At 37.8% G+C, this 27,630-nt stretch overlaps 1 protein-coding gene across 2 annotated transcripts in view; it reads left to right on the top strand.

Moving 5' to 3' along the window:
• The window catches only part of ZNF385B (zinc finger protein 385B), a 375,335-nt gene that overhangs the window by 105,706 nt on the left and 241,999 nt on the right, over window positions 1–27,630 (top strand). For both annotated transcript variants that reach the window (XM_059703940.1, XM_059703939.1), the window contains one exon: window positions 1,189–1,503. In XM_059703940.1, coding sequence (XP_059559923.1) covers window positions 1,191–1,503 — 313 coding nt within the window. In that variant the 5' untranslated portion in view covers window positions 1,189–1,190. The remainder of the gene's footprint in view (window positions 1–1,188; window positions 1,504–27,630) is intronic.

Genomic DNA, 27,630 nt, shown 5'->3' on the forward strand with positions numbered 1-27,630 from the left:
CCTCTTTCTTCCATGAGAGTGTCATTTTCTTTATTCTAATTGACAACCAAAAACCTGGCAATAATTGAACTAAGTATGAAAATCCTGGTAATCCTGGTATTGCTAAAATGAAGAAATTGTATATGTTACAGTAGAACTGAACAAGATACAAAGTCAAGGCTGTCTTCATCAGCTAAGGTTCTTGAGGTACTGAAAAGTCTCCTTTAAAATCTTCACCTAAGTTATAATCTATCACTATATCCTTAACTAAATAAATGAAAAACATAAGCACTTAAAAGTAAAGAAATTATGTCTTAATCTGTTTTACTCTTTTTCAATTATTACTTTACCATATATTGCATTTCTGTTATTTTATATTTAAGATGTGTTGTGCATTTCAACCTCATGAAAGGTTAAATTGATATTTATGGGCTATTCTGGAAACCTAAATACAATTTGTTTCACTACATCTAGAAGAAAATATGTTCAAATTCCCTCTGGCTTTTGGAACACAACCAAATAGAAGGTTGCAGACATACTGTGTTTTAGTCTTTGTTACTTGCCTCCTCCACTGGTTAGGGCTTGTGTCTGTTTGCAGGTGTGCACCTGTGTGTCTGTTATGCACACCTTTCACAGTTCTGGGTTCATAGCATCATTTATTCCTTCCTTTCTTCAATAGATTGTTTGAATTCCTATTACGTAAAAGGTCTGTTTTAGGCCTAAGGGATATCCAGAAATGAGGTTACGGCTCTCAGAGAATTGACACTCTATTGGAGAATAGACATAAACCAAATAATTGCACAATCACATATAAAATGCACTGGTAATAGATGCTATGAAGGGAGGCCACACAGCACTATTCAAGCATGGAACCAGAGGTCTGCCTTGTCTCCAGGCTCAGGCTGGTTTCCTGGAGAGGGTGCTGCTCCAGCTAAGATCTCAGGACTTAAGAGAGAAAGGGCCTTGAGAAGTGATAGGAGGAGGGGTAAAGATGGAGTTGAAAGTGCGCCAGATAGAGGGCGCTCATGTTCAAAGACCTTATTTGCTCAGTTATGTTCTCTTGATAATTTTTTCCAAGAGTGACCACTGTGTAGCTTGGGAGACTTTTAGCTTCAACCATATAGTGAACATTAATTGTAATCATACTAGAAAACAAGAAGGCACATATTTCACAAGCAGTGATACCTCTTTTTTTTTTTTTTTTTTCAGGTATGAAGTACTACTTAAGCCCTGACAACTACCCTGAAGATGGAATTATGAATATGGCAACTTTTCTGCGGGGCTTTGAAGACAAGAGGATAAAAAACGACCGGCCTGAGGACCAGTTCGGTAAAGAGAAAAAGAAAATCCTGTTCTCCTTCTGTGAGGTGTGCAACATCCAGCTGAACTCTGCCGCCCAAGCCCAGGTCCATTACAACGGCAAGTCCCACCGCAAGCGCGTCAAGCAGCTGAGCGATGGGCAGCCTCAGCCCCCGGCTCAGGGTGCGGGGCCGCTGCTGGCCAGCCCCAGTGCCACCAGCACAGGTAGGCAGGAGGGCCGATTACACCGGGAGGAAAGCTTCTGTTCTAGAAAATGACGGCTTTAGAGCAAGACTTATCTTTCACCTTAAAGCTACCCCCATAATAATATGTATTCTTTTCCCTACAGGTAAAATCCAAGAGCTGTTTGTTACTTTTCAGTATATATTTATGATTATTACATACATATTATTTTAGACACAAATGCATATATACACACACACACACAAAATTTGCGCACTGGGCCGTTGGCTTGGTTCCGTACCCCCAGAGCGTGTGAGCATTTCTTAAAGTATTTTAAAATGTGTTTAAAATGGATCCGTGACGTCAATTTTTTGCTCTCTGTAAAATTAGGCTATGTTGGGTTCCCTCTGCCTGTTTTCTATTGGGTAGCATACTACTTGATAGTGTATAAAAAGCTGCAGCCCTATTTATAACACCCCACGATGCAGGAAAGGAGCATTAATCTTGTGTGGTGGACTCGTTACATTCTTTTAGAGAGTTGCCAGCCACAGCGCTTTCGTGCGGGGGGGGGGGGGGGGGTTCTAACAATAGGAACAGGCATTGCCAAAGCCAGCCAGGCGTACCTCTGAGATTGCACCACTGCAGCACTTCCCTGCCTCTTGCCTCTCACCCTTCCCGTGGGCTGGGTACAGGCAGAAGCTGAGGGATTTTTGCATTCCTGCATCTGCCCTGAATTCTAAACAGACTTTAAAATCTTTTATCTTATCCTTGGGCAGAGCTTCCTCCGCCTCCACATTGCTGGGATGGCATGTCTTCACTGTGACATAACTAAAGACGTGTTATCCAGGGTGAAGATTCTACAAAAAGTGAACCTCCTACCCAGGTTTCCCCGGGAGGCCAAGACAAGCCTCCTCCTGCCTGTGGGGGAAGAGCTCCAAATTCCACTCTAGCCCGAGTCTGCTCTGGTGACAGGCAGACCTGAAGGGAGATGATGTTGGAATTTCACACGGGGCTGTTCCATAGTTCTTGGTTTTGTGAAGTTATGACATGATCCTTATGAAACTCCAGGGTAAATTGTTTGTATGTGTGCTGTAGATACATATTTTTTTATATTTCAGATTAACCTAACTACTTTATAGCAATTTAATTTCAGTATATAATTTCCCCAGTTGATGCTGGTCATGTGGTGAAAGACTTACAGGAACTTATAGGATGCACGCTTATTAGGGAAATTATTTTTTTCATTTTGTGTTTATGTATAATTATAATTATTATCTGTATAAATATTGACAGGTAACATTAATGTATCTGTACTTTACATATCAAAAAAATAATTTACATATTAAAAATGTAGTTGGTGTTAGGTTAAGACTGATTTCTGTTTTATATCTAAATCAAGGAACAAATAACTTCGAGTAAAGGTTTGAATTACATCCAAATATCCATGCCTAAAATGAGGTTAATCTATAGCTTCTGATAAGTAATATTAGTAGCTAACATTACCTGAGCATTTTCTAAGGGCCATATTCTGGTCCTAAGAAGCTTATAGGAATTTTCTCATTTAATCCTCTCATCAACCCTGAGGTAGGTACTATGATTATTCACTATTTACAGACTAAGAATGGAGACACAGAGGGATAAAACCACCTGTCCAAGTTCATATGGCGTGGAAATGGTAGATCTACTAGTAGAGTTCCAACCATAGTTAATTAATAGAGAGGTGATTATTCTTCATCACTATTTTTCTGCTGTTCCCTGCCATGCAGTAACACTCAGGTTAAATTCAGACCCGTGTGCTATCATATGTTGTGGTCATGAATGGTTGCTTGCATAGCAAACTCTTTCACTTTGATGGGCCTTGAAAACAGACATGTAAATCTCAATTCATTAATTTCTCTCTTGTCCTCCCATGCTAGTGAAATTAGATGGCTGACATAAAATAAGTTTAGCAAAGATATATACAAATAATTATGAATGTATTCTATAAGTAAAACATAGATCATCTTCTAGAATAACACAGTATACTAGTATTAATATATAGAAAAATGGATAAGAAAATGAGACAGATTTTCAAGTTTATATATTGGGCATAAAGGACAATTTTCATATATTGATTCCAGTATATTAAATGTGTCCCGAATATCCAATAGGGGGAAGATTAAACACCTAATAATACACTTATAAAATGATGTCAGAAACCATAGTCATTAAGTTTATCTTTCTGGCCCAGCCGGTGTACCTTTATGGTTGAGCATTGTCCCATGAACCAGGAGGTCATGGTTCAATTACTGGTCAGGGGACATGTCTGAGTTATGGGCGCGATCCCCAGTAAGGGGCCTGCAGGAGGCAGCCGATCAATGATTCTCTCTCATCATTGATGTCTTTATCTCTCTCTACCTCCCTCTCCTTTCCTCTCTCTGAAAATCAATAAAAACATATTAAAAAAATTATCTTTCTGAGGAATACCTAATGACAGGGGAACCTGTCCATGATATCATGCTAAGTGAAACAGCAGCAACTTACGTGGATTATACCTTAGTGTTGCTATGTGTGCCTGTGCATGTTACCTGTGTTTAGAGTCTCAACTCAATGAGAAGCAAGCCTGACATGGTTTTACTTTTTCAGTCACTTTCCTCAATTTTGATCTGTCACATGTCTGTTTTCCTGCTGGGTAGCGGCTTCCTTACCACCTTTTCTGCCCAGATCTCAATTTTCAGAGGGACTGTTTGATTTGGCAGATTCGGTTCTGTTTATAAAAACTTCCATGCCATAACCAAATTAAGATACGATTAGCCAGACCCTGGAGTCTAGAGTGAATGGTGGGGCACAGTTGGCTCTCACGCTGCTCCTCTGTCTACCTGTCCTTTCACCCAGGAGGTGGGGAGCCATGGACGAATGGTGGGATGGAGGTGTTCTTGCCTTATGGACTTGGCAAGGCTGCGATACTGTTCTTGGTAAATGATTGCTATTCTGGTTATCTCTGTGGGTCATAGGTGCTCTAACAGACCTGTGCTCCCTTGGGGATTGGGAGTCCCTGATATCTAGCTGCATCTGCCAGCTCACCCCCAGTTGAAAACAAAAGGCTCCATTTCTCAACAACATGTACCTCTTTTTTCCACATTGCGGCAGATGGTGATATTGTGTCCTCTCTTTTCATTTACATACCAACTACTAGGGCTTGAGGTCATATACAGAACCAATCTGACAACTAACATTCCTCTTGAAAACTCAGAGCTGCTGGGACCCAGGCAGGTAGAGTTGGAGTGGGGTGTGGGGGCTCCTCTATATTTCTCTTCTCTGCTCAAGTAGCATAGGGAAGACTGGCAAGTCTATTGACAAAGCAGGCACCTAATTACGGAACAAAATGCTAGTCTCCCTTTTATGCCAATTGCTTGGCTATAGGGGTGTTATGGGCTGAATTTTATTTCCCCTTCAAAAAACGTTGGAGTCTTAATCCTCAGTATTTTCCAATGTAACCTTATATGGAGATAGAGTTTTTACAGAGGAAATTAATTTAAAATGAGGTCATTAGGATTAGGTGATCCTAATCCAATGTGGTAGATGTCCTTATAAAAGGGGAAAATTTTTAGGAATTTATAGAGACAGACACACACAGAGAGAAGATGATATGAACAGAAACAGGAACAAGAGGGCCATCTGCAAACCAACAAAGGAGGCCTAGAACTGATTTCCCCCTCCGAGTCCTCAGAAGGAACCAACCCCGCAACACCTTGATATCAGCCTTCTAAGCTCCAGAACTGTGAAATGACCGATGTCTATTGTTAAACACCCAGTTTAGAGGTACTTTGTTACAACAGCCCTAGCCAAGTAATAGAGGGAGGAAAATAAAAAACCTATTTTCTCCCCAAAGGACAGAAGATGCAATAGTAGAGATAATTTTCCCTATAACTGTTAATTTTAGAGGTGACTTCCCCTCCTCTTTGTCAATATTATTATATTGTTGGGGTTGGCAGGGGTAGGAGTTGGCATCAAGGAGTGATGGTTGAGACTTGAGCCACTTCTCTGAATTAGTAACTGACACCTAACCACTGGCAATTCTTCCAGTATACTTAGAAGTTAGGGTGTTTACAGAACATTTAGATCTCAGCTTCTGGAAGAACAGGAGGATTCTCAGAGTGCACCCAAAACTATTCCGTGTGTGTGTGTGTGTGTGTGTGTGTGTGTGTGTGTGTGTGTGTGTGTGAGAGAGAGAGAGAGAGAGAGAGAGAGAGAGAGAGAGAGAGAGAGAATAATTTTTTTTCCTGAGAGGATTAATGATAAGTAGCAGCAAGATCACTTTCCCAGCACTGTCCCCAACCAAATATTGTAAGAATACTCTGGGCAGCAAAAAAGAGAATCAAAGGGGAAGCAAAGAGACCTTAGATAACTTAGCCTGTATGTGAAGGATCCTTGTTCCTTTCCCCATCCAGTCCCAAGGGGTGGGTGGAAATAACAGAAACCACAGGTGGCTTTAGACAAAGTAGTTGCATGCTTCTATTCCTCAAAAGGTATACAAACCGTAAGACCTTGCTGTTCCCAGCCCTAACAAGGGTGGGCAGATGGACCTGAGGCAGTCTCCTGATTTTCTGTGGGCTTAGTGAGCATTGAGGCTGTTGAGTGAAATTGGGATAGAACGAAACAGTGCTAAGAGAAGAATTTATAGCACTAAGTGCTTATATTAAAAGCTGTGATGCACATATACCATGGAATACTATGCAGCAGTAAAAAAGAAGGATCTCTTACCCTTTGAGACAGCATGGAGGAACCTGTAGAGTATTATGCTGAGTGAAATAAGCCAGCAAGAGAAAGACAACTATCACATGATCTCACTCATATGTGGAATCTAAAAAAACAAAATAAACTGATGAATAGATCCAGAGACACAGAAGCATGGAACAGACTGATGGATCTCAGAGGGAAGGTGGGGGTGGGTGGGTGGATGGGAAGAGAACAACCAAAGAACTTATATTCATATATGCATAACCCATGCACACAGACAATAGTGTGGTGAAGGCCTGGGGTGGGGAATGGGTGCAGGCTAGAAGGGGTCTATAGAAAAAAAGAGGGGACATCTGTAATAAAGAGAATTTTTAAAAAATAGAATGTCGCCGAAACCGGTTTGGCTCAGTGGATAGAGCGTCGGCCTGCGGACTGAAAGGTCCCAGGTTCGATTCCGGTCAAGGGCATGTACCTGGGTTTCGGGCATATCCCCAGTGGGAGATGTGCAGGAGGCAGCTGATCGATGTTTCTCTCTCATCGATGTTTCTAACTCTCTATCTCTCTCCCTTCCTCTCTGTAAAAAAATCAATAAAATATATATATAAAAAAATAGAATGTCAAATATGCCTCATTTTCTCTTTCTGTCTCTGAACCTCCCAATGTGTGTGGAATTCCCGTATGGATGAATGTACAAATTAAATTTAATTTTTTTGCCTTTATTGATTAAGGTATTACAAATCTGTCCTTTTCCCCCCATTGTCCCCCCCACCCCCCCACTCATGCCCTCACCCTGCGGTGTCTGTATCCATTGTTTATGCTTATATGCATGCATACAAGTCCTTTGGTTGATCTCTCCCCCTTAGCCCCACCCTCCCCTGCCTTCCCTCTGAAATTTAATTATTTTATCTTGGAAAAAAAAAAGAAATGATAAAAGATCTCCAATAAATACACCCCTACCCCAAGAAGATAGAAAAAAAGAGAAAAAAATTAACTCAAAGCAAGCAAAGCTAAACAAATCTGAAGAAGTTTGGTAGTTTATATTTATATCATCATCCGGATTGTGATATTTTTCTGCAGTTTTACAGAATGTTGCCATCAACTGAAGCTGGATAAAGTGTTCAATAGAACTCTCTGTATTTATCCAACTGCATGTCAATTTATAATTACCTCAATACAATTTTCAGTTAAAAAAGTCATAATAAAGGTGACCACCTAAAATCTCCAGTCTTCTAATAGCATTACCACAGATGCCAATGAGCAAAAATTTTGGGGTTTGGCTTTTTAAAAATTATCATGTCTACTTTTTTTTAAAAAAAATATGTATTTTATTGATTTTTTTTACAGAGAGGAAGGGAGAGGGATAGAGAGTTACAAACATTGATGAGAGAGAAACATCAATCAGCTGCCTCCTGCACACCTCCTACTGGGGATGTGCCTGCAACCAAAGTACATGCCCTTGACCGGAATTGAACCTGGAACCTTTCAGTCCGCAGACAGATGCTCTATCCACTGAGCCAAACCAGTCAGGGCATTATCATGTCTACTTTAAAGAGATTATTACTAAAACGCAATCTCTATTTTTTTTAAGATAAGTGTCAAGAGAACCTAGATATCTAAATAAATTAATGATAGTATGGTATGCTAAGAATAATAAATCTATATATAAGCTAGGTGTGGCACAGAGAAAGGAACAGTTAACTTTATAGAGGTCAGGAAAGACTTCCTAGGGGTGTTATTTGAGGTTAATATACAAAAATAACTTTTGAGTTATTCAAGAAAAAACATCATTTCAGGCAAAGGGATATCAAAGCAAATGCATGTAGGAATAAATTATAAATCATTTCTTTCATTGGAGTGAATTATGATTGGGAAAAGGGGAGACGATCCCTGTGTCAAAGTAGAAAGTAGCTAGAATGAAACGGTCTTCCTTGCCCTGTGGAAACTGAGGCATAAGAGAAACACAGTGACCGAACACACATACAAAAAAGTATGGAACAGCTGCTGGGGTTCAGAGGTCTCCTAAGTTCTCTTTCTATTATACGCTGGTTTATGGCAACCTGGAGCCTCACCATCAAGTCTAACAGACCAGCTTAGGTATTTCACCACATGGCTGCCCAGAGGTCATTTTTCCATGACCCGCATTCAACTTCCCAGTCCAGATAAAATTGACCATATTTGTTCTCTATGTATGGAGGCTAGTGACCCTCATCCTTCCATCTGCTAGCAAAAGCCGAGACCTATTCTTTATCCTGGGTGCCCACTGCTCTAAAATTTCTCCATCAGTCCTAGTACATTCACCCTTTTGTTCTCTGAGGTGGATCTGAATTTAAAAAATGTAAAGCAGCTGGTGTGTGAGTGACTGATATTCTAACCCAGTGGTTCTCAAATTTTAGCTTGCATCACAGTTTCCTGAAAAGGTATGTTAAAATGAAGAGTATGTTAAAAAGGCCGATTGCTGGGCTCCATCCCCAGAGTTTCTGATTCAGTAGGCCTAGGGTAGAACCTGAGAACTTGCATTTCTAACAGGTTCTCAGATGATGAGGTTGTTCCTGTTCTGAAATCATGATAACACCAACCTAACACATTGAGGAGGAGTTATACCCAGAAAAGGAGCTTCTAACTTAAATAAATCTGTAATTGGGAAATGGTCAGAAAGGCAGCCTTCTTGTGTTTCTTATCTTCTGCTGGTACACCCACTGACCCATGGAAAGTGAGGGATGATGTTTTGGAAACAGAGTGCATAGCCCCCCAACCCTATCAGCCTAACTGTGAGCTTTATAAGCAACTTTTCACCTTCTACAATAGCATAAAAACAGTGACGGTGGACTGAGAGGCTGCTGTCACGTGGATGAATGGGGCCTCACCTTGTGCCAGGTATTGTGCAAAGGAGGTCACCTCATTTGAATCCTCATAACATATTTATGAGGAAGGTACTGTTATTATGACATATTATGTGGGAGAGGAATAAAGAGGTTAGATAACAGCTGGATTTAGAATAAGTTGGCCTAATTCTGTGGCCTGATTCCTCACTATGGTGTTATTGCCTTTCATTTACAGACAAATGTTAGGCTGAACAGCAGTTGCTTAGTTTGTGAGTACAGTTTACTGCTCAGATAGTGTACCTGATGTGGAAGTTGAGTCAGAAAGCAGAGGCCCTTTCTTCTCTCTCAGATGCAGCCTGTTTATGTGGTAAGGCCAACTTTTGCTGTTTAGAGACGTTCCCTAAACATCATTCAGCAATACTTGATACACTGATACCTTCTTCCGTCCAGTCAGAAACAGGTAAACCACCAAATATAGTCATAAATATTAACTTTGTCTTTTATTCCCCTTATGTCCTCAAGAAGCATTTGCACCTGTTGTGGAGAATCAAGTTGCCCCAAGGATTATGGTTGGGAGGATTACTTGTGTTCTGGGGCTCTTGGGATCCACATTTCCTCATAAAGGGAAGGTATTCTCTCTTAGGAGGAGATCTCTGATCCTACCTTTGACACTATTTTGGCACAAGTAATATTTAATTAAAACTATAAAACATCAGGCTCAGAATATGAAGGTCTGCTGAATTGTGGTAAGAGAGACACATCTGTACTTGATGCTGAGATGCACTGGAGATATAGGTTATATGAAATTACTGACTGATGACTTCAGTCCTCACAACCTAATAAGGTTGTGAGGTATAATTTTCCTCATATTGTAAATAAGGAAACAGAATTAGAGAGATTTGGAGGCCTTTCCTAAGGCTACACAAAGATTCAAAGTCTAATATCTGTCTTGAATTCTATATTACCTCTCATAACTTTTTACAACATATCTTTCAAAAAGTAAAAATGAAAAGAATTCGTGACTATTTCTTTATTCTCTAATGTTTGTTTTTCCCAGTTGCATAATAACTAATATGCACATTTTCTTGCTCACCTTAAATTAATTCCAAAAGAATTTCTAATCACAATAAGGTTAAGCTTTTAAGACAGAACAGGAGTTAGTAAAGCAAAGAGAATGGAGAAGCGTGATTCAAAGGCAGTAGAGAATGTGTAGAATCTTAAATTGAGAAAAAAACTTGGCATGTCTACAAAACTTGAGAGTTGGTTAAAAGTGAGTGAAAGAATTAGAAAGAAAAACAAAAGAAGTTGAAAGGTAGGCAGGAGTCATTAGAATTTTTTTAAATGATGCTTTATTTTAATCATGATTCTATGGGTCAGAGATTGGAGCTGTTCTCAACTAGGCATTTCTTGACCTGGACTCACTAGACATTACTCAGGTAGCCAGCACACTGATTGGGTTGGATGGCCTAAGATGGCCTTTCACATATGTCTGCAGTTAGTGCTGACTGTAGGCTGGATCATGCTCACCAGTAGACCCTGTCTTTGAGTTGCATAGACAAGGCTTGTTACACAGAGGTGACAGAGCAGCATTTCAAGACAGCAAGAGCAAAAGCTGCAACCACTACATTCTTTTGGTCAGAGGTGGTCACAAGACCAGTTCAAATTCCAGTGATGGAGAACAGACTCTGCCTTTTGATGTGAAAAGTGGCATCTTTTATTTGGCCTTAGGAATTTTGAACTGAGCTTGAGTAGATTTTAAGTTGAGGACACTTGGAGGCAGTGGGAAGAAGGTAAGGATGATAAAACCAAGGGATTTTGCAGCAGGAAGTAGAGGGAATGGTTTGGAGGGGGAAATGAAAAACAAGATTAGATGGGTTGTCAGTTGGAGCATAGTGTGGAGTATTTTTTTCTTTGTTACCATATTCTATGTTTCTCTTTGATGCTTCCAGGATCCTCCAGGATCCTCAGCTGTGTTTTTACCTTCTCTCTCCTAATGATCTCTTATTTTTAATTCCTATTCTACATTAAAGAAATGGCTAATAGGGTTAGGACACTGTGGTAGGTATTATGACTATTAAAATATGTGTATGGGCTTTAAAATACACAGGCCATTTTTCCCCACTGCATCTCATATGTATTTAAAACGTAAAATTTGGCAGATCCAAAATGGGAGCAGAGTAGATAGATGTTACACTCACCTCTTCTCAGGACCAAACTGGAATTACAGCTAAAATATAAAGCAACCAACCCAGAGCACCAGAGCCAGGAATAGGTGCCCACATAACATCTGGCCGTGAAAATCAGCAGGCATTCTGACTGCCAGGGAAAGGCGAAGGTCTGCTAGAGACACCGCTGCTCTCTTAAGAGGCCAACACACAAAACCTCATTCCCAGCCACTCACTCTGGGCTCCAGCAGAAGGAGGGTGGAGCAGACCTTCCAAAAAGAAAATCAACAACTGACACAGTAGATTAAATGGATTTAATTGGTATCTTCAGAGCATTTCACCCCAAAGTAGCACAATATATGTGTTTTTCAGGTGAACATGGAACATTTTCTAGGATAGACCACATATTAGGACACAAAACAAATCTTAATAAATTTAAGAAAATTGAAATCACATCAGGCATCTTCTGTGACCACAATGGTATGAAACTAGAAATCAGTGACAAGATAAAAAACTGAAAAACTTATACACAAAGATATGGAGGGTAAACAACATACTACTAAACAATGAGTGGGTTAACAGTGAGTACAAGGAAGAAATCAAACAATACCTTGAAACAAATGAAAATGAGAACACAACAACCCGAAATCTCTGGGACACAGTGACAGCAGTCCTAAGAAGCATTACAGGCCTATCTCAGGAAACAAGAAAAATGTCAAGTAAACAATTTAGCATTTCACCTAAAGGAACTAGAAAAAAACAACAACAAACAAAGCCAAAAGTGACTAGAAGGAAGAAAATAATAAAGTTCAGCACAGAAATAAAGGAAATAGATCCCTCCAAAACAAACAAACAAACAAACAAAAACACCCCAATATTAAAGATCAATGAAACCAAGAGCAGGTTCTTTGAATAGATAAACTAAATTTACAAACCTCTAACCAAATGTATCAAGAGAAAAAGAAAAGGAACCCAAATAAATAAAATCAGAAATGAAAGAAGTAACAACTGACAAAAAGAAATACAAAGGATTTTAAGAAAATACTTTAAACAACTATATTCCAACAAATTGGACACTCCAGATGAAATGGATAAATTCCTATAAACATACAATCTTCTAAAACATAATTAGGAAGAATCAGAAAATATGAGTGGAGATATTACAATATTGAAGCAATAATAATAATAATAATAATAATAATAATAATAATAAAGTCCCAACAAAATAAAGTCTGGGACCAGATGGCATCACAGTTGAATTTACCAAACATTCAGAAAAGAACTAACACCTGTCCCAAACTATTGCAAAAAACTCAAGAGGAGGGAACACTCCCAAGCTCATTTTATGAGGCCAGCATTATAACATTATCCTAATTCCAAAACCAGATAAAGATACCACAAAGAAAGAAAATTATAGGCCAATATCCCTGATGAACATAGATACTAAAATCATCAGCAGAATGTTAGCAAACTGGATCCAGCAATACATTAAACATGATCAAGTGGGATTTAGTCTAGGAATGAAAAGTTGGCACAATATCTACAAATAAAAAATGTGATATCCCACATAACAGAATGAAGGATAAAAATCACTTGATCATATAAATAAATGTAGAAAAGGATTTGATAAAATCCAGCACCCATTTGTGGTAATAACTCTCAGCAAAGTGGGGATAGAGGGAACATACCTCAACATAATAAAGGCTATATGACAAATCCACAGTCACATCATACGCAATAAGCAAAAACTAAAAGTGTTTCCCTTAAGATTGGGAACAAGGCAGGGATGTCCACTTTCAGCGCTTTTATTCAATGTGGCACTGCAAGTCCTAGCCACAACAATCAGACAACAAGAAGAGATAAAACGCATCCAAATTGGGAATGAAGAAGTAAAACTGTCACTATTTGCAGATGACATGATACTGTACATAGAGAACCGTAAAGTTCCTATCAAAGAACTACTAGGACTGATAAGTAAATTTAGTAAAGTAACAAGATACTAAATAAATATCCAGAAATCAGTTGCATTTTATATACCAATAATAAACTATCAGAAAGGGAAACTAATAAAACAATCCCATTACAGTTGTTTCAAAAAATACCTAGGAATAAATTTAACCAAGGATGTAAAACACTTGCACTCAGAAAAGTATATGACACTGAAGAAAGAAATTGAAGACACAAATAAGGGAAGCATATTCCGTGGTCATGGATAGGAAGAAGCAACATCGTTAAAATGTCCCTACTACCCAAAGCAATCTAGAGATTCAGTGCAATCCCTATCAAGATACCAGTGGTGTATTTCACAGAATTAGAAAAATATTCCAATAATTTATATGGATCCACAAAAGACTCTAAAATAGTCACAGCAATCTTAGGAAAGAACAGAGTTGGAGGAATCACGCAACCTGGTATTAAACTATATTACAAGTCATAGTAATCAAAACAGCATGGTACTGGCATAAAAACAGACATATAGATCAATAGAGCAGAATAGAAAGCCCAGATTGATATTTGACAAAGAAGGCAAGAGTATACAGTGGGGTAAAGATAGTCCATTTGGTGAATGGTATTGTGAAAATTGGACAAATATGTGCAAAATAATAAAACTAGACCACCTTCTTACACCATACACAAGAATAAACTCAAAATGGGTTAAATACTTAATTGAAACTATAAAAATCCTACAAGAAAACATAGGCAGTAAAATCTTAGACATTTCTGGTAGCAGTACTTTTTCTGATATATTTCCTTGGGCAAGGGAAACAAAAGACAATGTAAACAAACAGGACTTCATCAAACTAAAAAATTTTTTGCACAGCAAAGGAAACCATCAACAAAATAAAAAGGCAAATCATTGAGTGGGAGAACATATTCACCAATGATACATCTGATAAGGAGTTAATATCCAAAATCTATAAAGAATTCATTTAAATCAACACAAAACCAAAAAACAATCCAATTAAAAAATGGTCAAAGAACCTGAATAGATACTTCTCCAAAGAGGACGTACAGATGGCCAATAGACATATGAAAAGATGCTTAATCACCAGAGAAATGAACATTAAATGAGATAGCACCTCACACCTATCAGAATGGCTGTCATCAATAAATCAACAAAAAACGTGTTGGTGAGGATGTGGGGAAAAGGGAACCCCTTTGCACTGTTGATGAGAATGCAGATTGGTGGAAAGTAGTATGGAGTTACCTAAAAAAAATGAACTGCCTTATGACCCAGTGATTCCACTTCTGGAGATATATCTGAAGAAACCCAAAACACTAATTTGAAAGAATATATACACCCATATGCTCATTGCAGCATTATTTGCAATAGCCAAGATATGGAAGTAGCCCAAGTGCCCATCAATAGATGAGTGGATATAAAAAGCTGTGGTACATTTACTCAATGGAATACTACTCACCTGTAAAAAAGAAGGAAATCTCACCTTTTGTGACAGTATGGATGGGCCTGGAGAATATTATGCTAAGTGAAATAAGCCAGTCAGAGAAAGACAAGTACCATATGATTTTACTTATATGTGAAATCTAATGAACAAAATAGCAAACAAAATTGAACTAGACTCATATATACAGAGAACAAACTGACAGGTGTCAGAGGGCTGGGAAAAAGGTGAAGGGATTAAGCCAAAAATACATTGCCCTGGCGGGCTTTGCTCAGTGATTAAAGTGACAGCCCACAAACCGAAGGTTCTCTTCCCCATCCAGGGCATATACCTTGATTGCAGGTTAGATCCCCTGCCCAAGTTGGGGCATGTGCAGGAGGCAACCTGTCCATGTGGCTCTCCCACATTGATATTCCTCTCTCCTCCTCTCCTCTCTCCCTTTCATTCTCTCTCTCTAAAGACCAATGGAAAAAATATCCTTAGGTGGGCATTAACAAAAACAAAAACAAAAAATGTTATAGACACAGCATATGGTTATTACCAGAGAGAAAGGGTAGGAGGAGGTAGAAGAGGGTAAAGGGGAATAAGTGATGATGGAAGGAAACTTGACCTTGGGTGGTGAACACACAATATAGTTACTATAGTTATATAGTTATTATAGTATACAGATGATGTATTATAGAATTGTACACCTGAAACCTATATCATTTTATTAACCATTGTCTCCCCAATAAGTTCAATTTAAATAAATAAAATTTTAAAGTTTATCCTCAAATGGGCTTTCACAGACATTTTTGAACCTTAGAACTTAAACTTGAAACTGTAACAATATTGGTTCACCACAAGATGGTGCCACAAGTATATTGAAAGTGAGATATTTTCTTCATTTTAACATGTAACATGTTGCTGGAATTTGTTAATGAGTATGGAAAGCAGAGAAATACATAGAGGTGAGGACATGTGTGACATGCATGTGTGGGCAGGAGCATGCTCATTTGACAGACAGACTTTTATGAGAATCTTCTATGCATTAGGCTGAATATAGGGGTAATATCAGGGTGTGTGTATTAGAGTGATAGAGAGTGAGAGATGAAAGGAGAGAGAGAGAGAGAGAGAGAGAGAGAGAGAGAGAGAGAGAGAGAGAGAGAGAGAGACGTGTAGGGGAGATTTTCTTCAGTTTTCAGGAATAATTATTGCTGAAACATCTAATATTGCCCTCTGTCTGGAAAAGGCGTAGTTCATTTTAAGAGATATTTAATAATGCTAACAGGTTTGTGAGATCAATGAAAAGGTAGGGCTAGAATCTATCAATATGATAATGTCTTTTACTTTTGCAATAGAGACATATGGTTTTAAATGCTTGCTTTTTCTTCATTTTTGTTGAGTTAGTTTGCCATTTATCATTTAACCAAGAAGGTTTTTTTGCAAAATGTATGTACCATGGTGAAAGCATAACAAATTATTGATGGATCATCAATAAGTTCCTACTTTTTTCTACTTTAAGTAAATAAAACATTTTAGTATGGAGGCAGGTGGGTTGATTTTTTTTTACAATACACTTTTTCCCTGGACCTATTAATTATAAGTCCACGAAATTTTTTTCATGGAAAAATTATTATATAATCCATTTTTAAGATAGAGCCCATATGACTTCCTACAGGTTTCTATGAAAGAATCAATTTAGAAGGACAAAGGGTCTTGATTAGAATATACCAAATTGGACCCTTGAAAAGAGGACATTTGATTTACTTGGTTTAAATTCTAGATCCTTGTGAGAGAGCCCAGGAATTGTATGTTACTTGCAGTAATTCAGACCCAATGATGATACAGTAGAATGAATATTGATATTATTTTCTGACTGTTTGTCTTACCCAGGATTAGTCACTATTAGTTTCTAAGTATTTTTCCAAATCTGAATTTCATTCTTTCAAAAAGAATAGTTAGTGCTCCATATCTGTACTCCCCAGGTAAATTGAGTCGAGATTTATATGGTAGGGTTTATTGAGATTGAGGTTTTTTTATGAATGAGAGTACAGCAATTTGGAAATAGGAAAGCTCAAGTCCTAACTCCAACCCCCACAATGCTTTGAGTTAGGGCCCCGGACATTTTGAGTGGTTTCAGAAATCTAGAACTACACCTAAGGTAGACCTGAAAAAGGCATTAAAGAACAGCTTTGTATTTTTTCTGTACACATAGTTTTAAAATGTTAAACATGGGTATCAATTATACAATAAGTACTACAGGCCTGGTGCAAAAAATTCATGCATGGGGGGTGGGGGAGGGTCCTTCATCTTGACCTGCACCCTCTTGCAATCCGGAACCCACAGGGATTGGGCCTAAACCAGCAGTCGGACATCCCTCTGGCAATTCGGTACCACTGGCTCCTAACCGCTTGCCTGCCTGCCTGCCTGCCTGATTGCCCCTAAACACTTGCCTGCCTGCCTGCCTGCCTGATCACCCCTCACCACTCGCCTGCCTGCCTGATTGCCCCTAACTACCTCTGCCTTGGCCCCCGCCACCACAGCTTAGTCCGGAAGGACGTCCAGGAGGTTGTTTGGCTGTCCGGTCTAATTAGCATATTACACTTTTATTATTATAGATGGAACTCCAAGGAATTGATATGTAAAGGTTTTTGATTAGAACTTTTGTAAAAAAGAATTAAAGGGGCATTTGGCCCATTTTTAGTGAAGGGCGGATAGTCTTTTACTTTAAGGATGCTTTGAACTACGAACTTTTACATATATTATATGTATTAACAGATACATGTTTTATATTGTCTTGATTTTTAGCTTTCAAAAACTAAGGGCTGGTACCTTTCGGTTTGGAAATGGAATCTGAGATAATTATGGTAATTGTGTGGGTGGCTGAGTGATTTGAATCATGGAACACCCACTTATAATCCTGGTGCTATCTTAGAATAGAAGTGTAACCTATTTTTGTGTGTGTTTGTTAGCCGTTTTAAACTAATCTGGGGAGAAAGGCTTTTGGTAGCGGGCTCAATAGAAATTTAAGTTAGTGAGTGTATCTCCTCACTGTGGGTGGGGTGAATGTGTTGTTATCCTGACTGACCTACTTTCTTCACACACATGTTCTAATTTCATACCTTGACAGAATCAAAGGCAAGGAGGCTGTTGGACATCACTCCAAGTTAGGCATCCCTGTGGAATGTTACAACAGACATGGGGTTGGTTCTTAGGCCAACTGTGAAATATGTTTGCTTTTTTTCTCCTGATTATAGAAGGAGTTTGGAGGATCTAGGTGGGCTGGTTATTGCATATTTTTTTATGGGCTGAGTGTGATTGAATTTACATGATGTTGACTGACTGTTTCTAGAGCCAGACCTCTGGTGAGCCTGCCTTGCAATCCAGAGATCTTGGCCTATGGATGCTGGAAGTTAACTTTTTTCTTATGTGGACATGCTGTAAAAGGTATATGGAGATGCTGATTTTGATCCTGGCAAGTTTCCTACTATAGATAGTTACTTTCAGAAGTTGCAATAATTCCATAGGACACTATGTTGTTGCTAATGAAAGAATCCAACAAAACTGTGTTGGACTTTGAAAAATGAATAAATGCAGTTTCTCCATCACATGGAAAATGACTTTGTGATCATACTCTAGATACAAAGATTAGAGCCACACATTCTGCTGTAGTTTGCATGGTGAATAGGAAGACCAGTGTTCTAATACCTACCCATAGAACTCCTCTCCTCTCCAAGTCTGAGCCCCAAAAGGCACCTAAGAAATGCTCTTTTTGGGAGGGCATTGGTTTTTATTTTTAAATGAAAATTGTATATATTTAAATTGTACATGATTAATATACATTTATATAGTGAAATGATTACTACAGTCAAACCAATTAACATATCCACCTCCTGATATATTCACTTATCTAATATGTAGTGTGAGCACCTGAAATCTACTCTCTTAGAAATTTCCAGTATTCAATATAGTATTATTAACTCTAGTCATCATCTGGTATAGTAGATAGCTAGACTTATTCATCCTATATAACTACAACTTGTACCCTTTGACCAAGATCTCTTAGAAGATGGTGAATGATACAGGTCCAAAGTCTTAGGTCCATACAGTGTCAATGTTATGTTAAAGTTTGTACTTAATATAAAAAAGTACATAATATATAGGAAAATTCCAAGTAAATAGAACATAATATTTTCTTAGGAATAGTTTAAAAATAGATTTTAAAGTTAAAGATTTTTAATATTGATGGTAAAGAATAGTACGACCTTTTTTTCTACAGGTGGTTTTGAAGAACTCCTATACCAAATTACATATAATATACAAAAATAAAACAAGGCCCTTTACTTCATAAGGTGAATGTTATTTTTGTTTGTTTCTGACATCCTTACATATGTTTTATTTATTTATTTATTTTTTTTTCAACACTTTATTTTTTTTATTTTTTTTATTGTTTAAAGTATTACAAAGGGTATTACATATGTATCCATTTTATCCCCCAGCCCTAGACAGTCCTCTAGCCTCCCCTATCCCCCAGTGTCTTATGTCCATTGGTTATGCTTATATGCATGCATATAAGTCCTTTAGTTGATCTCTTACCCCCCTACCTCCTGCCCCCCAACCCTCCCCGGCCTTCCCGCTGCAGTTTGACAATCTGTTTGAGGCAGCTCTGCCTCTGTATCTATTATTGTTCAAAAGTTTATAATTGGTCTCTATTGTCCATGAATGAGTGAGATCATATGGTATTTTTCCTTTATTGACTGGCTTATTTCACTTAGCATAATGCATATGTTTTTAACATTATGAATGTTTTGCTCTTGGTTACATTGAGAAGAGGGTAAGATCACCCAATGTTTTATGCTTCATTCTGGAATTGTATTTTTTCTTTTAAACTTCCTTTTGAAAATTATAAAGTAGGTTACTAAAATAAATATTTATTTCAAGTGACTTTCACATTACTGGGTACAAATTATGTAATCAATGAGTGCTTAATATTATCATTATGTTTTGTTATTTTCTTGACACAGTAATTCTGAATTGCTTCTTCTTGCCTTTCATTCCTATGTCCTAGTTTTGTCATTTTGCATTATAACCACATCTCTGCTCTGCTTTGTGTCTCAGTCCTAATAGCACCTCCTCTCATATATTTTTGCCCATTCTGTTAAAGCAATGTTAATCTTCAAGTCTCTTGCCCAAGCAAGAGAACATTTGCTTAGGTACCATTTTCCCATCCTTAACCTCATAACAGTTTCGGTAAACATTTCTACAGGTCTATGATCGCTTACCTACAAGTTTTGAAATCCAAGAAGCTATGAAAATACAAAGGTTTTGTAATTCATATTGATGGCAAAACTTGACCTGAACTGATGTGAAGTTGATGATAATCTTTATTTATCCCATCTAGTGTGGACAAGCACATGTTTTGCTATAGAAATGTTAGTGTATCTGATTATAGAGTATGACCCCAGACCCCACTGGAGGCATTATATAATTCATGTTATATGCAGAGTATTATGGTTCTAAAATGTGAAAGCATTTGAATTCTGAAGTGCATCTGATAGTGAGGGTTATGGTTAAGAGATTGAGGACCTATCCTCTAGTAGTATGTTTTCATTTTTAAACTTTTATTACTAAGGAGCTGCAGGAATGGGAATATTTAAAGGCTTTTAGGCACATAATCTCTCATGGATTACTTTCTAAGACAAGAGAACTACAGAGAAAGAGAGAAATGGAGAACACTGAGCAGTGGCTAAATCAGCGATAGCCAGTGCCAGCCATTTCTCATAGTACATTCAAATGTTGTCCCTAGGGCAGGGTTCTCAACCTTGGCTGCACATTAGAATCATCTGGAAATCTTTTTAAAATCCTGATTTCTGGGCATCATCCTCCAGAAATTCTGTTTCTTTGTTACTAATGTTGTGGCCCCACCCCATAACAAAGAAACAGATTTCTAGGTGATTCTAATGTTCAGCCAAAGTTGAGAACCACTGTCCTAGGGGCTTCATGAGGCACAAATGAATGGAATTCAGGCAGCAAAAGTAGAAGTGCATTCTTCTATGATGTGGGAATACACACACACACACACACACACACACTCATACACTCATACTCATGCATGCTTGTATGTGTGTCCACTCATGTATACCCATAACTGTCTACCATGAAGGGAGTCTAACCAGCAGCCTGTAAGGAGTCAGCTCTGCACATAGAGACGTAATGAGGATCTCATGGGTGTTCCATGTTTAACATTGCTCCAAAAGCTGGGTTATGTAAATGCATGTGGTGGAATAGTGCTGCTTTCACACAGATGTTTTGGGTTGTAGGTACTAGTAAATGTGGCACCTAAGAGCCAGTATTATCAGAACCGAACAGTCATGTACAGAAGATCCTCTATTGGATCCTGATTTGCGCCTCTTTAGAGTTTTAATGAGAACCTAAAGCCCATTTAAAGAAATCTGAATGGAACCCTGAGTGTGTGCTTCATCAATGATGCCTACTAGGAATTCCTTCCAGTAATGATTTTTAATAAATATTTTATGTCCTCTAGGCTCTGCACTTCGCATGCACAGGTCAAAGTTTGACATCTTGTGATTTCATATCATTGCTGCTACTTTCTGGGGTATAGCTACTTTGTTCCTCTTTAAGATTATTTCAACTGGCTCTCACATTTTACAGTATAGTAGTGGAAGAGGAAGGATGGTGAAAGGTAAAGATATAAATTTGGGGTGGCTGGGTAGGGATGTATGGATTTAACTATAGACTTTTTAAAAATAAGCAGGCAAAGACTATGGTATTAAATATAATCTCTAACTTGCATGTTTATGTTCTTACACAGGATACGTTTACATTTTTATTGTTTGGGAATTTGTTTTAGAGTAAAATTGATTGTATTTTGCCCTGGTGCTAGCATAGCCTGGCACATTTTCACTACTATTTTTATTTTAATCTAAAGACAGGCAGGTAGGGGTTAAAATACATTTGAACGTGCTTTTTAATGGGTACCTGTGTCAAACATATGGTCATTTTTGGCATTATAATTGTAATAGCCTCTAGGGATTTCATTTGTCTATAGAGAAGTTCCAGGAACCTCCAGCTATTTTGATTTTTGCAGCTTTTATGATAAGTCCTTATAATATAGACTACTGATTTCTTCTCTGTTCCCGGCTCATTGTTGAAAAGCCAGAGCTATTTTTAACATTTACACAATTTCAGTAGATGAGTCTTCATTCCACAAGGTTTGGTGCTAAATCTGTGGAGCCTTTCGTAATCATATCCTTTCTGTGGTTTGCTTGAATTTGATCACAGTGGCTGATTTCATGCATTGATAATGAAGGCTTAGGTTGCCTGTTTCTCGGCTTAAATCCACCTCAGACTTGGAGGTTGACAGTGCTGCTGGCTTCAGCATGCGCAGAGATAGAGAACTGAAATTGCTCTGCTTTCTTTACAAATGACTCTGAGAGTGCTTGTCCTTCCCTAAAATGATGCCAGCGTGTGAAGGATTTTCAATGAGCAGTGCAATAAGCCAGCATCTGGGAAGGTTCGGAGCGGCACTGATGTAGCGTGGTACTGTCACACAGATCTTCGGGGCTGGAGCCAAGCCTCGGGGGCACTGTGCCTCACGCTGGTCTCCTACTGGAAGTTTTGTTTATCCAACTTGGTTGCTCTCGAGGCTGGTGAAAGCCCTGCCAGGATGTGGAGTGGACTTCCTAGCAGAGGTGAGCATTTTTATTCTACAACTTGGGACGCAGGGATCTGGGGTGTCAGTAACAGATTCTTTCTTACGCTGTGTTGAATCCTGTGGAGTTATCAATTGTGTTCACCACGTCTTGCTGACAGATCCGAAGGGCCAGCACTGAAGCGCAAAATATATGATTCTTTAATGTTATTGGGAAGGAACTCCCTACATGGGTGTGACAGCATTCCTTTCTCTCTGTGCTAGCTGTTTGCCAAGGACATCGTACCAGTAGGTGACTTCCTTTGTATTTAAACATTTGGAACAAGTCAGTGATATTGTGTGATTTGCTATCCTTGCATTAAGCAGGTAGTCAGCAGTGATATTATGTGCTTCAGGTATAAAAAAAAAAAGGCTAGGAACTCAATGTACTTTGTAGAATCTTTGACATGAAATATATATAGGAGGAAACAAGTGATGTGAGGAGATAACTGACAAAGTAAGTGAAATGGATTACATACTGGAGTTGGCACCTTGTTAAGCTTGACATTATTAATAATTAAAAGTTATGACCTGTCGTGCACTGGACAGCCTACAGTAATTGGTTTCTAGAGATGGTATACTGAATGAGAGGAGGAGAAAATTAGCAGCATTTCCTCCTAAATCATGTTTTAATTAGATGTGACATCTTAAATGTAGCAGATTTTATCATTTAAATGTAAATAAAGTGCCGACACTCACCTGGGAAGTTAAGCTACTAAATCATCACGCCCAGAGAGGTCTGATGAGGCAGTGTAAGTATCGAGTATTTGAAAGCCAACCATGTAAGAGCAAAGTCAAAGTTAGCCTCTGAGTAGATGGAGTCCTATTGCTCAGGCTCTTCTACACCGTAATTCCTGCACAGTGAGAAGCTGTTTCTAAGGAAGAAAGAACTGTGAGAGTTAGGATGCATCCGAATGGCAGTATTCCTATTACGTGTCTGTTTAGAACATTAGGACTGCAAGGAAATCTATTTTTATGTGATTGGAAGCTAGCATGGCACATGGGGTGTGTATATACTGTGTGTGTGTGTGTATGTTTATGTGTTTTTCCAGCTAAATTTATTTGAGGCAGCTGTTGTATAGCTTTCAGCTCTGAAGTTATAGATAAGTGTGCATTTGTTTGACAGAAGATTCGAGAACCCCATTTACTGCCAGTACATGTAAAGCTTGGCTAAGCAGACGCATCAGGAGCAAACCGTTTGTGTTCGCCAATCTGTCTCAGCAAGTCCCAGGGCCACTATCTTGCTAGAAGCCACTGTGTGCTTTTGAAAGCATGAAATTAGTTTTATACTGAGCACATGGTTTCTCATTTAGCAGCTCTTTTTATGGTAATGGTCAATTTATGGTTCACCGCCAGGATTTTGGTATTCCGTCAAAGCTGATAGCTTCTGCTAAGGTGTCTCTATGAGATAATTTTTTTAAAACACAGAGATGGGGAGGGGAGCAGGCACCTAATAGACCCTCAAGGAGAGATCTTTACCTTCAAACTAGTCTACTTCCTGAATGCGTTGTCATTTCTCCAAATTTCCTTTATGTTGTTTTAATCCAGGACCTACAGATTTAAAGTTGCTAACATTTCCCTCTTTGGAGCTTACTTGACATGTGAAAATAAAATAGCTATATTCTGAAATGTAAAGTGTTTGTTCAACTTTTTTCAAAGTGTTTGTAGAAAACCACTCTATTAGTGTTGACCATATTGTGCAATCCATCTTTAGGCTTACCTGATTTTTTCTTAACACTGTTGGAAAGAATGCAAGGCTTTTTTATATGTATTATAATTGATAAAAACTACCCATACTTTATTGTGTATATGTGCTATGAGGAGGGTTACTTACAAATAAAATTAAACAGTCTCAAGATACATTAAAAATGTTGAAAAATGTCTCCTTTTATAAAACCTCTCAAATGTTAACATTATATAAATATTAAAATAGTGTTTGTTTTCACAGTGATAATAGATGAAATGTACTTTTATATGTTATAAGAATAATTTTCTTAGTCTTGTTCTTTCCATCAGAAAATAAACTTTGTTGAAAGTTTTATTGATCATAATGCATTTTGAAATAGAGGTATTGAAAATTAATTGCCAATGACATTTAGTGAATTATTTATTCTTGTGTTTATTCTTTGCATGCTTGTATATATATTTATATATGGATTAGGGTACTTGGAATAGTGTTTTTATACTTTTTCTTTCATATGGCCTTGATAATGGAACTGTAAACACTTCTGAAATATTGGATTTTGTGATTTTTTTTATTAACCCTTGGATCTTTGCCTATGTTAATGATTATACCTGATTAAGGATTCAAGATAAAATGTTATTTATTGAAATGCAGGGATATAATATGTGACATTGTAATGAAATATTTTCTGCTTTTAGATGAAGCATAATTTTAAACAACTTGCTTTTATTCTGTTCTTTTGGGAATGTCATGTCACAAGTCATCATTAGCTTGCTTGTCAGGGGGATTTTGTTTTAGCTTTTGACTTATAAATAAGTATCTCATATTTCTCACTTTCCCAAAGCCCATAAAATAAATTTGGTTTGTGGGTTGAGATTTAGAAGGTTAAAAGGTCATCGAGATTTTCTCTTCAAATTTCCTGAGGATGTAATGTGTTTAGAAAAAAAACCTTTAAAGAAGTTTTAGAATGTCAGAATTCTCTTAGAATAGTGAAATGTATCATAGTACATAGATCATGGAAAATTTACTAAAGGAAGTGAGGGATAATTTATCATATCTGCCTGAATTCTTAGCACTAGTTTCTCTTTCACAAAAAATAGGATTTAGAAAGTTATGGTGAGGATATAAGATACTCATGCAGCTCAGTGATTTACCTGCATCTATTCACTTGTAAATCAAGAGATAACAATCTGGAGTTTGCTTTAGAAAATTAAAAAATGACTAGTTATGAAATATAGCAGATGTAGTAAACTCGCTTTAGTTGAGAAACATGATTAAAATTAAAGTACTCTTCAATTTCATTGAGCTTTCCCAATGTATATGACTCTTCAAGTTCATTGAGCTTTGCCGATGTATATGTTCAGTAATTAGTGTGTACTATTTATATAGTTTGTATTTCATTTTAGAATATTGTATTTTTTTAGTTGATTTCAGAGAGGAAGGGAGAGGGAGAGAGAGATAAAAACATCAATGATGAGAAAGAATCATCGATTGGCTGCCTCCTGTGTGCCCCATACTGGGGATTGAGCCCTCAACCCAGGCATGTGCCCTGACAGGGAATGGAATTGTGACCTTCTGGTTCATAGGTCGATGCATAACCACTGAGCAACCCTGGCCAGGCTATATGTCATTTTGAGGTATGTTGCTGTAGTGACAAACAATTTTAGTATAAGTATATCCCATGCAACATTTGGTACATACTTTTACTAAAAATTATTCATTGTTTAGCTAAAATTCAAATTTGACTGGGTATACTATACTCAGTATGGGAACCCTACCTACTTTCAAACTAAGGTGAGTTTCCAATAATTAGCTAGATAATTGGGTCTACCTAAACCAAAATGGAGGCTTCGAATTCCTGTCCAAGCAGTCAGTTTCCACTGGTAGAGTTTATGCCTGAAACTCCTATGACAAGAAAGTTTCCATTTGAGAAACTTAAAAGCAGAAATTACTAGTAAGGACAGGAAAGCCTCCTGTAAATACTTACTAGATAAACCAATAAAGGCATGCATTAAATAATGTCAGTAACATTTTAAATAAATAATATTGAGAATTATACAATCAATTTCCAGTTGTTATCCTTTGCCAACGAGAACATTTTCAGGATTGTCCTTCCTCAACAAGTGTGAGATGCTTATAAATTGATTTTATTTTGTTCTAGTTAAGATGCCAAAGGAGAGATCCCTTCCTCAATGACCCTTCATCCCTCCATCTGGGCTTTATTCAAATGTCCATTGTCCTTTTGATTTTAGGACTCTTTCAACTGCCACTTCCTATGTTTCTCAGAGAAGCAGAGAGACTTGCAAACTGGACTTAGACGAAAATCTATGAGATACATTTAATTATTCATACACCATAGCTAAGTAAAATAGAATAGATGTAGTATTTACTGTGTACCTACTATGTGCCTCATAGGATATCAAAATATTTATAGCCAGTTTTTTAATTGATTTTTTAGCAATGTATTAATATAGCAATTTAATACCCATTGTGCAGATGCTAAACTATTTATCAAAAACACTGTTCGCAGCCCCGAATTACTCCAATTTTAATGTCACCGGATCAGAGCACAACATTCTATCCTGACTCTGAATGTCACTCTAACACATCTGGCAACCTCCCCACAGGAGAATAAGGAATAAAGGCTCATTCATCTTCTGCATCTCACCCAAGGCTGTATTGTAAAACCCTCTTTGCTCACTCAGCTTTCTGCGCTATTTTTCTTCTCTCTTCTCACTTCCTAATAGCTCCCTCTTCTCCACTATTTTTGTAAACATTCCCACCAGGAATGACTAGACATCACTGTAAAATTTGTTTCTCAAAAGGAGGAAAAAAATAGAAGTCAACTTACATATACTGTAACAGAATTTAGGTTGGGCTGTCTTGCAGTTGATTGGTGAATAATGTAGAGGAGATGTTTGTAGTAAATTCTTTCAACTAACTTTTTTTGTACCCAGCCTAAAATGCCACCTTAGTTCTCTCTCCATCAGTTATATGATATGTCAAACCAGGAAAACTATTTTGAGTCCAAATTGATCTGTTGAATGTGAGAGCAGTTAACCCAAGCTGTGGAAATGGATTAACTCTACCAGCCCAATACAGAAATGTTCAGTAACCCATATCTTCTTTTCAATTAAATGCCACCCCCATTGATCTAGGTCACTTCTCAATCTCTGTTGTCCTATAGGACAAATTCTAATTTACTTCCATTTTTTATGTCTAGTAACAGTATACTGCTATTTTAATATGATGATTTTGGATCTCAGAAGATATTGTTTACCCCCCATCCCTCAATCTGTTTCCTTACTTTTGTGCAGTCATAAATATTATTCATTACTTCTTAATTGCTTAAAATGATATCTGTTACCTTTTCTGGTATCAACACTGTGCTCTTTGGGAAAAGATGCCGATTCCTCTTTACCTTGTCATTCTATTCTAGTCTCCATGTCAGCGCCAGTGTCCTCTGCCTTACATCAGTCCTATTTGGCTGTGCAGTCCGTTTGTTATGGTAAAATACCAATGTGAATCCCTAATCTAAATTTCAATCACAAATTATCTTCAAAACCTTTTTTTTCTTTTCAATTGTCCTCCAAGTTTTAGAAAAGGCACTAGTAAGTTAAAGTGGCTAGTAGTTTGAGAGATCCTATCTTTTAAATTCCTATAAGGCGAAATTGCTCCATAG

The sequence above is a fragment of the Myotis daubentonii genome, chromosome 7 (assembly GCF_963259705.1).
Source record: "Myotis daubentonii chromosome 7, mMyoDau2.1, whole genome shotgun sequence".
Taxonomy (NCBI): Eukaryota; Metazoa; Chordata; class Mammalia; order Chiroptera; family Vespertilionidae; genus Myotis; species Myotis daubentonii.